At 40.8% G+C, this 16,328-nt stretch overlaps 1 protein-coding gene across 7 annotated transcripts in view; it reads left to right on the top strand.

Moving 5' to 3' along the window:
* Positions 1 to 14,161, top strand: part of Smad2 (SMAD family member 2) — a 74,473-nt gene extending 60,312 nt beyond the window's left edge. For 5 of the 7 annotated variants that reach the window (XM_052156018.1, XM_052156014.1, XM_052156016.1 and 2 more), the window contains 3 exons: positions 1,315 to 1,452; positions 1,627 to 1,771; positions 3,742 to 14,161. In XM_052156018.1, the coding sequence (XP_052011978.1) occupies positions 1,315 to 1,452; positions 1,627 to 1,771; positions 3,742 to 3,865 (407 nt within the window). In that variant the 3' untranslated portion in view covers positions 3,866 to 14,161. The remainder of the gene's footprint in view (positions 1 to 1,314; positions 1,453 to 1,626; positions 1,772 to 3,741) is intronic. The other 2 variants (XM_052156020.1, XM_052156019.1) reach the window with 1 other exon arrangement.
* Positions 14,162 to 16,328: the final 2,167 nt, after the last annotated feature.

Raw genomic sequence — 16,328 nt, 5'->3', positions numbered from 1 at the left:
AGTTTGAAATGGTTATTTTTTTATAAACCTTGTTTACATTAATAGATTTGTTGTTTTAAGTTTTTTCTCAGTTTACACATCTAATGTGGTAAATTTCCATGATTATAATTTACATATATATAAATTGTCTGGGAAGCTCAGTATTTTTTTAACCAACAAGGCAAAAAGTATAGAGCTACAAATAGCGTGCAGCATCTGATCACTTCTTCAACCTCCGCTTACTTCTGCCTGGGTGGGATTAACCCATTTCCTCACCTCAAAAATGATGTTGAGTACTTTGATGCTGATTCTGTAAACGGTAACAGTTAGAGGATGTATGGGCGGCTTCGTGTGAACTTCTCAGCTCTTGTTACTTGGGATCCACAGGCTCTGAGCAACCTCCCCAACTTGACTTACATAGGTTTTTATTGTTCATGTTTTTGTGTTTTAATAAGACCTTTGTATTTTAAAGAAAATTAGTGGTTTCCTCTGCCCTTTTTCATGTCACCCAACTAAATTTTAGATTACTATAATATTAGATTATTTATTTTTTTTTTTTTAAAAAAAACTTTTGTTAGTCTATCATGTGATTTGGACAGGGAATTGTCTGAAAAGTCTACTTTTGTACTTAATTGTTATCCCTCCTACCTACCCATCCCCATGCCGGGGTCTTTCCAGGACTGCACACTGCTCTCTGGGTATATCCTCAGGCTCGACCCTCACGTTTACTGAAAGCTCAGTGCGTGATTGATGTGTCATGTAGTCTGAAGACAGTAGAATGGCAGCATCTCCATTTAGCCTCTGCCTGCGGCTTGCTGCTAGCTTGACTGGTTAGTCCCTCTGCCTCATAACAAAAGCACCTGTGCTGCTACTTCAGCTCCCTCTGGAAAGTCTCTTAACCTAGTGTGTGATTGCACTACAAAGTAGGCAAAGTAGTTACACGGCAGAGTGGACATGATCTTTTTTTAAGTCTTAACTTAGTGGGCTCCTTAAGGAAAATTTGCCCACTCATTAGTTAATTTACTCAAAATTAACTCAATTTTTTAGGTGAATTTTAAAACAACAGGTAATTTTTATGAAACCATCTCACTATTATATACTCTTCTATATTGTTGAAATAATATTATGAACATTACTTTGAAAAGTCAAAATTACTGTTAAAAATCCTTGAGAAAGATGCCATGGTATACTTTGGAATTGCAGTTCAGGAAAGCATGGCTGTGAGCAAAAGTCGTGGCGATGCCATAGCCTTTGTTCTAGATGATGTGCAGGAATGTGGCGCAACGGCAGCAGAGAGCAGGCCTTCTGCAGCTAACCACCTGTGCTTTGTTTTAGGAAGGGGAGTGCGCTTGTATTACATAGGTGGGGAAGTGTTTGCCGAGTGCCTAAGTGATAGTGCAATCTTTGTGCAGAGCCCCAACTGTAACCAGAGATACGGCTGGCACCCTGCAACTGTGTGTAAGATCCCACCAGGTATGGATTTCAACCCTGTAAATAAACCTCTCATCTCACTTGCTTCATTAACTTTGCTAGTTGCTAATGGCTTTAGGAATTAGAAGCTGATTTGCATGCTCATTCTAAAACATAGATCCTTTTGAAGTTATTTCTAACAGTGACAGTAGTGTGTTTTACTGTTCTCAATTCTAGGCTGTAACCTGAAGATCTTCAATAACCAAGAATTTGCTGCTCTTCTGGCTCAGTCTGTTAACCAGGGTTTTGAAGCCGTTTATCAGCTAACTCGAATGTGCACCATAAGAATGAGTTTCGTGAAGGGGTGGGGAGCAGAATACCGGTATGAATCCCATGCTCAGGTTTCTAGTCTCTATACTGTGATTATTTTTATTCCCTTCTTCGCATTTTCTGTAGTTCATTTATGTCTGTTTTCAACAGATCTTTATATAAAATAGTGAAAGAGGGCTAACACAGTTGGTGGAATGTTTATGTGTCCTGAGTGAGGGGCTGGGTTTAATCTTTGGAAGCACAGGAGATGTCGTGATGTGCCATGCATGAATTACATGAAGTCTGTAGATAAGAAACTTGAAATTACTTTATTATAGAAGAGAAGACTACATTGTATGTAAACACACATTTTATAAAACCAGAGGTGTCTACTTTGTACTCAAGGGAAGGAAGTTTCCTGATTGGAGTGGCATATGATCTAGGTTCTAGAAGATGGATATAGGGCTTCAGGAGATAGGAAAGGGCAGTGTGGAGACTCAGTCTGGCAGCACAGTAACCCTTTGATTACAAATAAGACTGAACATTTCAATTGAGAACAGTTAAGGGTCATCCCCCCTCACCTGGGGTCTCGCTCTGCATTCCCTTAGTCTGCTGGTGTTAGTGTACTGTATCCCAGCCTGCTACATATGTAAGCATGGCAGAAATTCTCATGTGTAGAAAATCAGGCACCTGTTGGCTAGAGCATAATGAGAACCTAGGCATCTACTGGGTTGATACCGTGTAATAAAGAACACTGCATATATGCTTGGACACTGAACTTCCCCTACAATGCTTTTAATTACATGTGTGTCGTGTGTGTGTGTGTGTGTGTGTGTGTGTGTGTGTGTATACACACATATATATATGTATATATAGGTCTGTGCTTGTGAAATCCAGAAGAGGGTTGTAGATCCCTTAGAGCTGGAGTTACAGGTGTTTATGAGTTGCCATGTGTGGGTCCTGGTAACTAAACTTGGTCCTCTAAAGAACATCACTTACTCTGACCTTCAGAGCCTCTTGGGTGTCTAGTCCTAAATGCTGTTGGGCCTGAATTGTTTAGAGATGGAGAGCTGATAGTGACCTTTTATCATGATTGAAGAATATCATGTTGAAGAAGCAAAAGTAAATGTATTGGCTAACTCTGTGTAGCAAATAAGAAAGTTAAGTCCAGTGTCTGAGAATAGAGTAACAAAATGTTCTGTGATCCAGGGAGGGAGTAGGCAGTGGCCCCTTTGTTAAAGCATTAGAAGGTTTTAATTTTGCTTTTTAAACTAGAAGCCTGAGAGATGTTACTGACAAAGGATGTTGCTTGTTGTGTGTCTTAGAGAAATTTTAGCTTCAAGTCTTAACATTGTGGGGTAAGGATTTAGCTTGGGTCAACATACTTGAAATTTGTACCTTGTTCCTGGTTTTTATCTCTCCTCCCAGCCTCATTATTAAGTAGTACCTAAATTTTCTTCATAGGTATCCCATTTGAGGTGATAGTTAAATAATAGTATCAGTAGACTAATTTAACTTCAGAAGAAAAGGATGTTTTTGTAAATCTTTCAAAAAGATGGAATTCTGGGGAGATTGCTCAGTTGGTAGAGCTTAAAATTTGGCAAGTACAAGGACTTGGTGTGAAGCTCTAGCACCCACAAGAACTAGGCATCATGGCTATGTCTGTAACACCAGCATGGGGTAGAGATGGGAATGCTGGGACTGAGGAACTGAGGCTTGGGGACAGATAGATTCTAGGAGCCTGCTGGCCACCAATCTAGCCAGACTAGGGAGCTTCAGGTTCAGTGAGGTTCAGTGACCCTGACTCAAGGAAAGACACCCAACTCCCTTCTGGGCTCTGCATGCACCTGTAAACATACATATGTGCCACATAGGAATAAAATTCTTGAAAAAGGACAAAACTCACTAGTTCATTTTAGCAATAAAATCAACCATTTTAAAAATAAAAACCATATACACAAAACTAATAATTATTATAAAAGAATAGATATTGTTATATACAACCTTTTAATTTTCTAATTGTTTTAATGTTCTTTCAAACAGGAGGCAGACAGTAACAAGTACTCCTTGCTGGATTGAACTTCATCTGAATGGCCCTCTGCAGTGGTTGGACAAAGTATTAACTCAGATGGGATCCCCTTCAGTGCGATGTTCGAGCATGTCATAACGTCCATCACCAGCCGAGCTCACCAAGAGACTTCATGTAACAACTCTTCCGTCGTAGTATTCGTGTATGATCCCGTGGACTGTTTGCTATCCAAAAACTCCGGAGCGAAAACAGCACTTGAGGTCTCATCAGTTAAAGCACCTTGTGGAATCTGTTTCCTATATTTGAATATTAGATGGGAAAATTAGTGTCTAGAAATGCCCTCCCCAGAGGGGAAAAAGAAGACTTAAAGACTTAATGATGTCTTGTTGGGCATAAGACAGTGTCCCAAAGGTTATTAATAACAGCAGTAGTTGTGTACAGGTAATGTGTCCAGACCCAGTATTGCAGTACTATGATGTGTGTATACATTCTTCGTTTGCATAAATGAGGTGTGTGTGCTGCTTCTTGGTCTAGGCAAGCCTTTATAAAATTACAGTACCTAATCTGTTATTCCCACTTCTCTGTTATTTTTGTGTCTTTTTTAATATATAATATATATATATATATATATCAAGATTTTCAAATTATCATTTAGAAGCAGATTTTCCTTGTAGAAACTAATTTTTCTGCCTTTTACCAAAAATAAACAAACTTGGGGGAAGACAAGTGGATTAACTTGGAAATCCTTGACCTTAATGTGTCCAGTGGATCTTGGCAGTCATTCTCTTTGTGATCATTTTCTGCTGGGTTGCATTAGAAGGAAACCTTACTGGGTGGGAACTTGCCGGCTCCTCATCCCATTTCTGTTCTGATACAGGACAGGACAGCATAATGTCATTGCGTAATAGTTGCACTGATGACTTCTGGGTAGTCAATTAGAGGTCGGTAAAGGTTTATGTGGGCAGTAAGTCCCTTTGTCTAATAACCAGACTTCAGCAGATGATAACTGACATGTATAACCAGTTGTTCTCTTGGTTAACTTTTGTCTCAAACATGCACAGGTGGCAGTATAATTATTTTCAGGGCTATTCTAGAATCATCTCGGTATGTTTCCTTCTTCCAAAGCCAGTCTAATAATAAAGAACCTTTTTGTAAAGGCAGCTGACCTTTGGCCTCGTTTCACTTTACTACCAGGTTGTATTACAGAACAGACCTTTTGTAAATGTGTTAGAGTGACTCTGAGGTATTGTCAGCAGATAGGGCCATCTGCTTTTAAAGTGTATTGTATGTAATTTATAAATAGAATGTTATTTTACCTAGTTTCAAAATTTTAAATACTGTGAGCTAAGCCGTTTAACAAGGTCTCTAGCCCGCGGTTAGCTGTGGACTTAGCCCTTCCTGACTAATCCTGGGGTGTGCTTTACTGACCTTTCCACTCTGCGGAAAGGAGGTCCCAGCTGCTCTGTTGGTCCTCCGTTCTGCAGTACACAACAGTCATGTCCAGTGTTGACGCCTTTCTTGTTTGCAATTCCATACAAATGCCTGGTCTCCTTTTTGTAAACTTTCATATTTTTGCAGACAAATACCTTTGGTACTTACTCTTTGAGACCATATACATATGTATGTATAGTAATCATTTTTTGATGCTTTTCAACATTTGGTTATTTTCTATTTGATATTTCTTATTTTCCTATATTTGTGTGTGTATGTTATTTGTTCATGTAAATTTGTTATAGTGATTTTTTATTCAAATATTTATTGTTCACCTGTTAATGTGCCATGAACTTCCTTGACCTCTGGGTGAAGGTGAACAAGACAGCTGTAGTTCCTGCCTTTGCTAAGAGAGCAGTTGGTTTAACGAATACTCAAGTGTCTGCATAGGAGGTAAACAGGGTATGTCTAGAGCACGGCAGAAGAGGGTGCTTTTGGTAGGACATTGGGAAGCTAACACCTGACCTAGGAGGAGAAAGCCATGTGAAAAGCCAAGGGCAGTTTAACAGTGCTGGGACAGCATCACACCAAAGGCTCAGGCTCATAGAGACTCATTGTCAGGTATCAGTTGTGCACACACTCACACGTGTTGAAGGTGGGACTGCTTTGTGACAGGCTGCTTCTGTCATCTCACTGTAGTCTGTTCCTCAGACCTCGTTGTACAGCTTTCTTATACCAGGTCAGTGCCACTTAATTTAACAGCTCCCATTATGTAAATGCTCACCAGTCTGGAAAGCCCCTGCTTGCTTCTGAACTTTTTGTTACATACTGGTTATCACTGCTCCCCTTCTGCCCATCTTGTGATAGAGCAAGTGTCCTGTGTATTATTGCTGTTGAGCCTGCTGGAGATCATCCTTGTACATAAACTGCCCCTCACTGGGACTTTCCACAGACCGGAAAACTTGACCTGTTGGGACAGCTTTGAAAGGAGGTTATCAGATATGTTTAAAGTGATGGGAACAGTGAGACACAGCTCCATGATTGGGGTTCTGGAGTAGGCTTTCTGTATAGTATGAAATGGTGTTTTCCCTTGGGAAACACTACCGCTGAACATGGACTGTCAGAGTCATGTGAAGAGAATTCAGTAGTTACCTTCACTTTTCTCTGAAATGCTGTGGACATGCGTTACACTTTGTCTTTGCCGTGGCCTAGATTTTGTTGATTTTACCTCCTTGGTTGATTTGTATTGATTTAAGTTCTCCACATTACTTAGCATCATGTCTTAACAGTAATTTGAAAGCCTTTTCACCAGATTCAAACATTCAGCTGGATTAAGCTAGCCCTTTGGAATGCCATTAAACTGGGCTCTGATTTAAAGACCCTTTATCCTGCTAGGGTCTAAGCCACACCAGTTAAACATACTATCCATCATTATATACATTTAGTCAGCATAGTTTCTGCCTGTTATTTACCCAGCCACTGTGATTCTGGGACCACGTCCTGGCCCTGGAGTTGGGCTTAGTCCTGTAAGAGTCCCTGTTGTTTTTGCCAGAAGGAATTCGCATGTATTTTCTTGACAGCTCAATCTTCTAATTGTGTACTTTTGTCTGTATTTTATAATACATACATACATACACACACACATACACATACATGCACACATATATGTGCAGATTGTTTAGTATCTAGTTTCTGTACCTTAAACAACATGCAGTTTAATGTAGCTCATCTGTATTAAGCCATCAGAGTTCTCCTTAGTTTCTTTAATGTCACCTTCATCATGCCTTTGTGGTCAGTTCATCCCGACTCAGACTCCAAGTGGAAACAGTCAGGTTAGTAGGCTTTTGCTAGTCAAAGTCAAAGCAGATGCCCATTTGCCTTCTCTACCTCTGCCAAGAGCTGCTCATATGTATTTTAAGCCCTCCCCCCTTTTTAAAGATTGTTAACTACTTGGAACAGTTATTCTCTTTGCTGGAGAGTAGCTGCTCTGGTGGTGCGGTATAAAGTAACAGAAGACAATCTAAGTTGGCCCTTCCAGCTTGCTTGTGTGTTCCACCTCTATGCATCTTTCGCAAGCGTGACCTCACAGGGCAGCCAGGGCCTTTCCTCATGCTGAGGCTTTGGTGCCCTGACATATCAGACTTACTGCTTGCCGTGCTTTTGCTTGAGCACGTTGCTAAACTGCAGGCTTCCTTGCACCTTACCCTCCTCAGTCAGCTCTGTTTTTTTCTGTATGCATTCTGTATTCTTTCTTAGTGCTGTGCATTTCCCCACAGGCAAGCTAATATTGTTTTTTTCCTGGCCCGCTGTTAGAGTCTTACAAATGGCTCTGGAATTTTTGCCCAGTTAAAATGTCCTTGTGGCTGACAAGTAGCAAACTGTCAACATTATTTATTATAATTTAGATGGTAACAGCATCTCTATCACAGTTTGGGGACAGTCTAGATCAGTGGTTCTCAACCAGTGCTGCAGCCCTTTAGTACAGGTCCTCATGCTGTGGTGACCCCAACCATAAAATTATTTTGTTGCTACTTCATTACTGTAATTTTGCTACTGTTATGAATTGTAATGTAAATATCTTTGTTTTTTGATGACCTCTGTGTTTGTTGGTGACCCCTGTGAAAAGGGTGTTTGACCACCCCTCCCCCAAGCTGTTGCAGCCTACAGGTTGAAAAACCACTATTTTTTAAAGTGTCAGATTTACTACAGTCAGTGATGGTGGTACGTGGTCTGCAGAGACAGACCTCTGCCATTAGCTTCGCTTCTGTTTTCCAGCTTTCTTGATTATTTTGCTTGTTCAGACTACCTTTTCTCCAGGGAGATTGAGGGACACATTTTTTCTTGGACTATAGTTTATGTGTATAAACACTTGCAGCCAGAAGATGCTGAGTGCTTTTGTGATAAAAACTGGCCTCACGTTTGTGTTATTTCTTGAATAGACCTTTACCTTGGACATTATAGCTAGCTTATATACATGAGAGTTGCCTCAAACATTTTCGTTTCAGTGTGTGTGTGTATGTGTGTGTGTGTGTTTAAATGTATACACACATGCACCCTCAGAAAACAAACAGTAGGATTATCTTAACAGAGATGAAAGATACATTGTTTAAATCTCAGATCTCAGTAAACACTCCTCCTTTGCTTGTAGACATTTTCCTCTCATGACACAATCAGTGTATTTAAAATGAAATTATCAGTCCTAATTTGGCAGTTCAGCTGGTATGCTGATGTTTAGGCACTGTGGTGGAAATCAATTACCACCAATAAAGCTTTTCATATACCTCGTCCCTATACTATATGTATACCCAGTGCTGAGGGTTAACTTTTGAAAATCTGTTCCTCATTTGTGTCTCCCCATGAAATTGCCACTTCAGAGACCTGGGAAGTAACTCCATGAAGTCACACTCCCACACCTAATGTAACTCTAAATGAAGAAAGTTCAGGTCTGTCTTGGCAGTGATAACAGAAATGATTTTTGGGGTCTCTTTATACTAATCACCTAAGTGTTTATTGGCTAGCTTCTGAGTCTTAGAGTGGACCCTAAATTTCACAAATGCTAGAGATGTAGGATCCCTTGGGAAAAGGGATGTTTTCTGGTTTGCTATTTTGGTAAGAATTTACTCCTTGTTTCTGACTTGAAGTAATTTTTAAACAACCAAATACACACTATAAGAACAGATATAAAGCTTTAGAGTACTGGAAAACACTCTGATTAGTCTACTTCCAAACCAGCTGTTACCCTCCTCTCTTGGCTTTAAGCTCCTGGCTGGTTATAGTGTTGAACACTAAGTAACTTTATGTTTCTAAGGCTGTATTAAGTTGTGCCCTTCACAGTGGTGTGTCATAGGGTTGGCTTTGAGGAGCATTTGTCTCTGGGGGTGGAAGTCTGTCTTCCTGGGGAGAGTCCCTAAGAAAGTGGCCAGCCATCATCAGTGTTGACATTGGTGAAATGTGAGAAGAAACGTGCCTTGAAGGGCCAGTGCCTAACTGGGGCACACCTCTCCTTGCCTCAGAAGTATAGTGGATTCTTGGCTTCTAGAGGTAGTTCACAGAGATTGGTTAAATCTTGAGAATAATTCACTGACCTCTGGCCTTGGAACTTACCCACACCGTGTGTGCGCACACCAGTCCAGCCTGTTTCTTGGTGAAATGTGGATGGGTGCGCACTAGACCAGCTTTCCCTTCCGCTTCACTTGCACTCTGTTAACCCTGATATAGGGTGTAAGTATTGACTCACCTTGTTGGTGGCAGTGACCTGTAACAGCACTTTCTAGGTGACTGGCTAAGGCAGCAGCTTCTTAGGAAGCCAAGTCAAAAAGCATCAGAGTGCCTCCTGCCTCAAGGCTGCCCTGCCTGGGGGCTCAGGACACAGTAGTGTGGCTATGGACCTTTGCAAATACCTTCAACCTTTGCTGTCTTCATGTAAGAAATAGGAATGTGGGAGTAGTTGGTGTTGAAGGTTTTTACATTAAAGGGATATAAAACGATAAACTAGAATATTCATTTAGCTCCAAAAAATCTTAATGAATGGTAAGATACTATGTAACTGATGGAAACAGGAGACATGGGGAAGTCTTGTCTGAAAGTGGATTTCAAGAGTGAAGTCTGAAACACCACCACTAAGTGTACTTGGTCTCAGTTAACTAACCTTAAGGTATTTCCGAGCTTCTAGCAGTTTAGCCAGTGTGGAGGAAGTAGCCTTTAGCAAGAGAGCTAAAAGTCCAATGTCCCTAAGGAGCCTTATGTACTCGGAAAGTCTTTCCTCTTCACATGTTATGGGAAGGTGACCAGTTCCCTGTCATGCCTGGGACAAGTGTCCCAGATGTGCTAATCAAAGTGAGTCCTAGGGGTCCTAGGAAGAGTTGTCCCCCTTGGGTGTCCTCAGGACTTATTCTCATACTAATGTCATCATAGCTGATAACTCTGTTGTGTTGGGTTGGCCCATGACAGTCAACATTTTTAGGACTTATCTATGTGTTCTGTAATCATTCATTACTATGGGTGCAAGCTAAGATTTACAATAAAAAACACAAGAAGCAATGGAGTTGAGTATGGAATGAAAAGAGGCAATGAGATAGGGATGATCTGTGTAGGTGTGAGTACACTTCGTGTCCTTAGGAGTGTCCTTAGGAGTTCTTGTAAGAGAAACAGTGTAAAATTATAGATGTCTTCTCCTATAAGGGGAAAAACATGGTCTTTGAAGCTTTGGTTTCTATTTCCCAATCCGTCCTGCTCAAGGCAGAATGTGATACTGTGGAGTGTTTTTGTTTTTGTTTTTGTGGATGCTGTCTTAAAATTAGTTAATGTGTCATCCAGAAGCACGTAAAGGAATCAGTGTCCCATAGAGTTGGAACCATTTGCTCTCAAGTCTTCTGTCCTACTCTAAAGGTGCTTACCAGCTAGACTGAGCTCAGGAGCCAAGGGCTTTTCTAAGACACCATGGACTGACTTCCTAATGCTGTTTGGCAGACGTAAACCCGGTTCCTGCTCTCTGGGAGTCCTCAGCGGCTGATGCAGTGTACTGTGATGGAGATACTAAGTGCGTTATTTGTAAGCCTTCTCTCAATAATTGTCAGACAATGGTTGTGTGTGTGTGTGTGTGTGTGTGTGTGTGTGTGTTTTAAACAATGAGCTGAGGCTTATTTACAGCTGGTTTCCAGTTAAAATTGTGAAATACTTATTTCTTGTCCACACCAAATATTTCAGTCTATTTAATGTATTAAAGAAATAGTTCTGCTTAAGAAAATGTTGCTTAAATGTTGTGTGATTTCTGGTGCATTTTTATACAGATGTGTGTGCGTCTCTGTGCATTCACTCTCTGCCTTTGCTCTCTGTTAACAGTCCTGCTGCCCTCGGAAGGTGGACACTGTTCCTAGCATTAAAAAATCATTTGTGTTCTTTACCATGTCATTATGGGATCCAGTTTGTTTTGATTTTGGTATAAGGTGGTCTTTCTGAGATGATTACATTTTGGTATCTACTGTCTAAATTATGTGAATATGAAAAGAGAAAAGGATTTTGTATATGTGCAGGTATATTCTTAAGAGTATATCTTTTTTTAATTTGATGGGATACACAGGGACTTTTCCTATCCCTTTCTCAGATAGGCCCTGCACAGTACTAGTTACATGCTTTAATTCCAGTTTGCCTGTGACAAATTAGTGATAAATAGGCAACATTTATTGTTTTAAACAAAAATAATGAAATTCAAGTTTATCCTGTAAATACACTTAACAACACCACATAACTGTGTTTGTTGTTTTGTTTTTTAAGGCCTTGAAAAGTACTAGAGACCTAATCTCAGAGTTACATGATCAACATGAAATAATTGAGAAGTTTCCTGTTGGGCCATACTTCCTGTCTGAGAAAAAGAGCCTCAGAAGCTGAAGTGCACAGCCCTGTTTGGCATGGAACAGCCCAGACAATGAGCTGAGCATTTTTATTGCAAGCAAAACAGGTTTACTATTAAAACTGCTATAGAATCTAACTATAATAAAAAAACAGTCTAAAAAACACTTTGTGAATATGTGAATATGAAAAGAGAAAAGGATTTTGTATATGTGCAGGTATATTCTTAAGAGTATATCTTTTCACAAGATATACTCACAAGAGTTCACATTCTTGCTGCAACAGGCCTTGAGGTAGCCTGACTAGACTGTCTCCCAACTTTAAGAACGCCTGTTGACCAGGCTGCTATAGTGCTGGCTCTCTGCAGTGGAGACCGTGTGGCTGCTGTGTGTATAAAGTGGCAGAACACAGAGAAGCATTAAGCTCTTCATGCTTGCACATCAGTCTTCCCCTCAAAGTGAATTGAATCCTTTAATACAGGAGGCAGAAGTGTGGATGTCAGGCTCATGTCTTCCCCTGCAACCATTCTTTAGTGGCACACACGTACAAGAGGTGGGGTGAAGACTGCATTAGCTAGTCAGTACGTATTTGTGGGAGTAGGGCAAGAGGATTCAGTAGGTAAAAGCCCTTGTGCAGACCTCTATACCTGGACTTGATCCCCAAAACCCACATGAAGATAGGAAGAGAAGTGACTCTGCAAAGTTGTTCTCTGACCTTCATATTTGCCTACTTACCACCAGACACAAATAGTGAGAAGTTATATATCTTCTGTATTATCAGTTCATGGGCTCCAGCTTCATTTTTGACAGACTTTGTTCCCATCAAAATCTAGACAGTCTAAATTTAGAAGTTAACAATCAGGAATATGAAAGTCTTCAGTGAAGAGGCATGTGAATATTTGTAAAAATCCTTGTAACTGATCATTTTGGTGAAAAAAGGTTTATGCTACTTTGTACATGTTAGGACTATAAGGTTTGCATTCTTAAACATACTAGCAGAAGGCAAGATCAGTGAGTCCAAATTCACGCAGATGTTCAGGGGTAAATCAGTTAGACCAAGCTTACTTCCCCAGGAAGTTTGGGAGTTGGATGTTACCATAAGAATTAACAATGTAAATAGAATTTGAGGGGTGGTTTTTTTGTTTGTTTGTTTGTTTGTTTGTTTTGTCCCTCTGCCTCATAGTACTATTAATTACTTTTAAAAGTTCAAAAATTGGAAAGAGGTGTGATCCAGAGGAAAGCAACGGTGCTTCTGAACCCCTGATCTAGGAAGGACATTGTGAGGTTATTGTTCAAGGCTTCATTCCGTTAGGGAGTGACTTAGAGTGGTCTTGAGGTCTTAGAGTGCACCTTGGGCTTGTAAACATGGAAGAAGTCCAGATATTGCTTACTAAGCAGCCACCATCAATGCAGAGCAGATTGATAACCACAAGCTACCATAAAGGCTGGGTAGCTGACAGCACATGCCCCAGCATTCTGGAATGTACCCATGAGGCATGAGGATGGTGTCTGTGGCAGCGTGGTCTACTTTGTTTACACCAGCAGCCTCTGCATGTGAAGATGCTGGTTTTAGTTCATTGACATGGGTGGTCTGGTAGAGAACTCCCCGATGTTCCTATGAGTTTGATGGCAGTAAATTGGCAGTCTTCAGCCTGTTGCCTAACAGCACTTCGCTATGAAGCCACGCTTGTTGGACAGCAACTGGAGGATTATGCCCTCTGCTGTTAAATGGTATGTTGTTTTCCCGGGAGATCTTGTCTCTGTTGGCTTGTTATTAGCAGCATTTAATCATACTACATCAAGTAAATACCATGTTTGTGCACATGACTCACTTTTAAGTAGTTACTTTTTATAAAAGTGTTTGGGCTACAGTGAGAAGGTAAAGACTGAAATGAGCCCATTTTGCCCCTGGAATAAAGTACTTTAGTAGGATGTTTAGCTTGCCCCTTTCTGTTAAAAAGGGAAAAAAGTGTTTTTCCCAAGAACCCAACATTCTTCATTCCAACTTTTTTTTTTTTTTTTTGAGAGAGAATTTCTCTGTGCAACAGCTCAGGCTGTCCTGGAACTTTCTTTGTAGACCAGGCTGGCTTAGAGCTCACAAGAGAGCTGTCTGCCTGTTTGTTGAGTGCTGGGATTAAAGATGTGTCACTGTGCCCAACCTCATTCTCACTTTAATCGAGTTTTAGAACACTCTTGGTCAATCATGAACACATTTTGTCAGGAATTGAACTTCATAGACATAAGTGCATGTTTTCATCTGCAGCAGAATCAGTGGCCTGCGGAGCACTGGTTTCTAGAAATGCTCTGTAGTAGTTACAGGAGGAACGTTATTACAGTCTGACAGTTTGATTTTTTTTTGTTTGTTTGGTTGATTTTTGTTGTTTTGCTGTTTGGGGGAGGATTGTTTTTGAGACAGGGTTTTACTGTGTAACCTTGGCTGTCCTAGAATTAGCCAGGCTGGCTTTGAACTTAAAGAGATCCGCCTGCTTCTGCCTCCCCAAGTGCTGGTTTTAAAGGTGTGTGCCACCACTACCTGGCTATAGGTTATCTGTGTAAGGGAAGGGAAAGGCACAGAAAAAAGTACTTTTCCCAAAAATGGAAATCACCTAAAAGTGTGTCAAATTTTAATTTTTAAATAAAACATTCTATCACAACACACCCTATTCTATTTAAATAAAACCAAATATAGGTAAATAAAGTTAAACTTTGGAGAACAAAATTTTGGTGCTCAGAATTTCTAACAGTTTATGTAATTGCAGGGTGCAATTTTATTTGCCAGAATGTCAACATCTACCCTGCTTCCACTCTTTTACAGTCTGTTCCTTACCCCCAGTAATTAAAGAAACCCTTAGAAAAATTCATTATCAGAATATATAATTGTAGTATTTGTTAAGTACAGAAATGTCCAGAGTTGAGAGCGATGTTATCATTAAAAGTAAGTGTTTTGTATCCCCAGCTTTTCAGTTCATGTCTGACTAAACAGTCTGTGCCTTTTTGACCAACCAACATGGTCAAAGATTATGGGTCATGGTGGGAGGGTCTATATGATTTGCAAGTGCTCTGAGTATTTCTCAACAGAAGTAGCACATCTAAGGGTAGTTTAACCGAAGCACAGGATGGAGAACATGAAGAACATTGGGCTGTAATTAATGGTCACTCTTCAATGATGGGACTCAGATGCCGCTGGGTAGTGGGCGCACGCCTTTAACCCCAGAACTTGGGAGGCAGAGGCAGGCAGATTTCAGAGTTAGAGGCCAGCCTGGTCTACAGAGTGAGTTCCAAGACAGCCAGGGCTACACAGAGAAGAAACCCAGTCTCAGGAAGAAAAAAATCTTAGATGCTTGCTTCAGCTGTCAGAGAATTAGAATAGTGTAAGCCTTGCTTATCATTTCCCAAGTAACGAGAAATAATTAATTTAGACTTAGGATCAGAGATGAATTATGCTTACTTCTGTGGTTAAATTATTTCTTCAGCCTGCCTTAAATGTCTGTTTCCTGGATTTCCTCTTAACTTCCTCCACACTTGACGTTCAAGGTCTCCTGGAGCTGCTGTGACCGCAGAAGTAATGTATGACAACCCCAGAAGCTCAGTAGGAAGTGCCAAGTATGCAGCAGCAGCCTGCTTCTAGGCCAGGCCTGGCATCACCTGGACATGACTGGCAGCAGTGACTAAGCCCAGGCCTCACAGTCTCAAGCCAGCACGATCCGTGCTAACTAGGACTTGTCAGAAGCAAGCATGGGGTCAGGTCCAGGATGGGAAATGCTGCGTTTCTGAGCTGAAGAAAGCATGGAGACACTCCCAAGGAATGTGGGAAGTGGGGGCCTTGGAAATCCCTCTGCTTTGTTTAGGCCCTTGCTTTGTTGCTGTGTGGTGGCCAATATAGCCAAGAGGAAGATGGAAGGCCAGAGAGACCAAGCAGAGTCTTAACAATGTTCATTTGGCTCCAGGTGTTTGAATTCATAGAGCATAGAATCAATACAGAGAGTTAAAACCACAGCCATGTGGTGTTTGTCTCAGAGTTCATAGTTACCAGTGTATCTGGCTGTTGTCATGTGACTGAACGTTCACATGTTGGTCTCTTCAGAACAAGAAGCGTTCTCACCTCATACCAGAGACAAAAGGGATCCCTGATACAGAGAAACTATTTCTGTGCAGTGAACAACAGCTGCATGTGTGGGATTTCCCTCATGCAGAGATGCTACCCACTTAAGGAAGCTGCAAACTTTATTGATAAGGTTAGCAATAATGTAGTTGCTTAAGGTGTGTTTGACCCTGGTGCAGAATTTTCTTTCCTTTTTATTTATTTTTTTCCTTTCTTCTTTCCTTTCCCTTTTCCTTCTATTAAGGTCAGCTACCTGTATCCTGTGGTATATTACCAGAGTCTAGCTAACTTCTGAGGCCAAAGAAATCAGAGCTCCCATGGTTATCACTCATATTGTACCCAGCATTGCCTACTATAGCTTTCAGAGGACTGAGGACATTGCTCTGTGTAGGATTAAATGGGCTCCCATGCCCCACATTCTGCCTGCAAGCCCCATAACTTATTTTGACAGTCACATTTCTGTGAATACAAAATATTTTGTGGTCTTTAACTGGTATCTAGTGGCTGAGATATTTTGTTGTTAATAAACTCTTAGGTTTATAAAATGCAAACGTACCACTACAAACAAAAATTGCCTGAAGTCCAACAGCCAGAGAGAACTATTATTTGGTATGGTTTGTGTGTGAACAACAGGAAGTGGTGGACACTTCCCTCACAGACCATCAAGCATAGAAATCACCAGACAGCTGTGTAGTGGTGGCACATGCCTTTAATTCCAGCA

This window comes from Apodemus sylvaticus, chromosome 13 (assembly GCF_947179515.1).
Source record: "Apodemus sylvaticus chromosome 13, mApoSyl1.1, whole genome shotgun sequence".
NCBI classification, from domain to species: Eukaryota; Metazoa; Chordata; class Mammalia; order Rodentia; family Muridae; genus Apodemus; species Apodemus sylvaticus.
The sequence above is the reverse complement of the archived record's forward strand: the minus strand, read 5'-3'. Positions and strand labels throughout refer to the sequence as shown.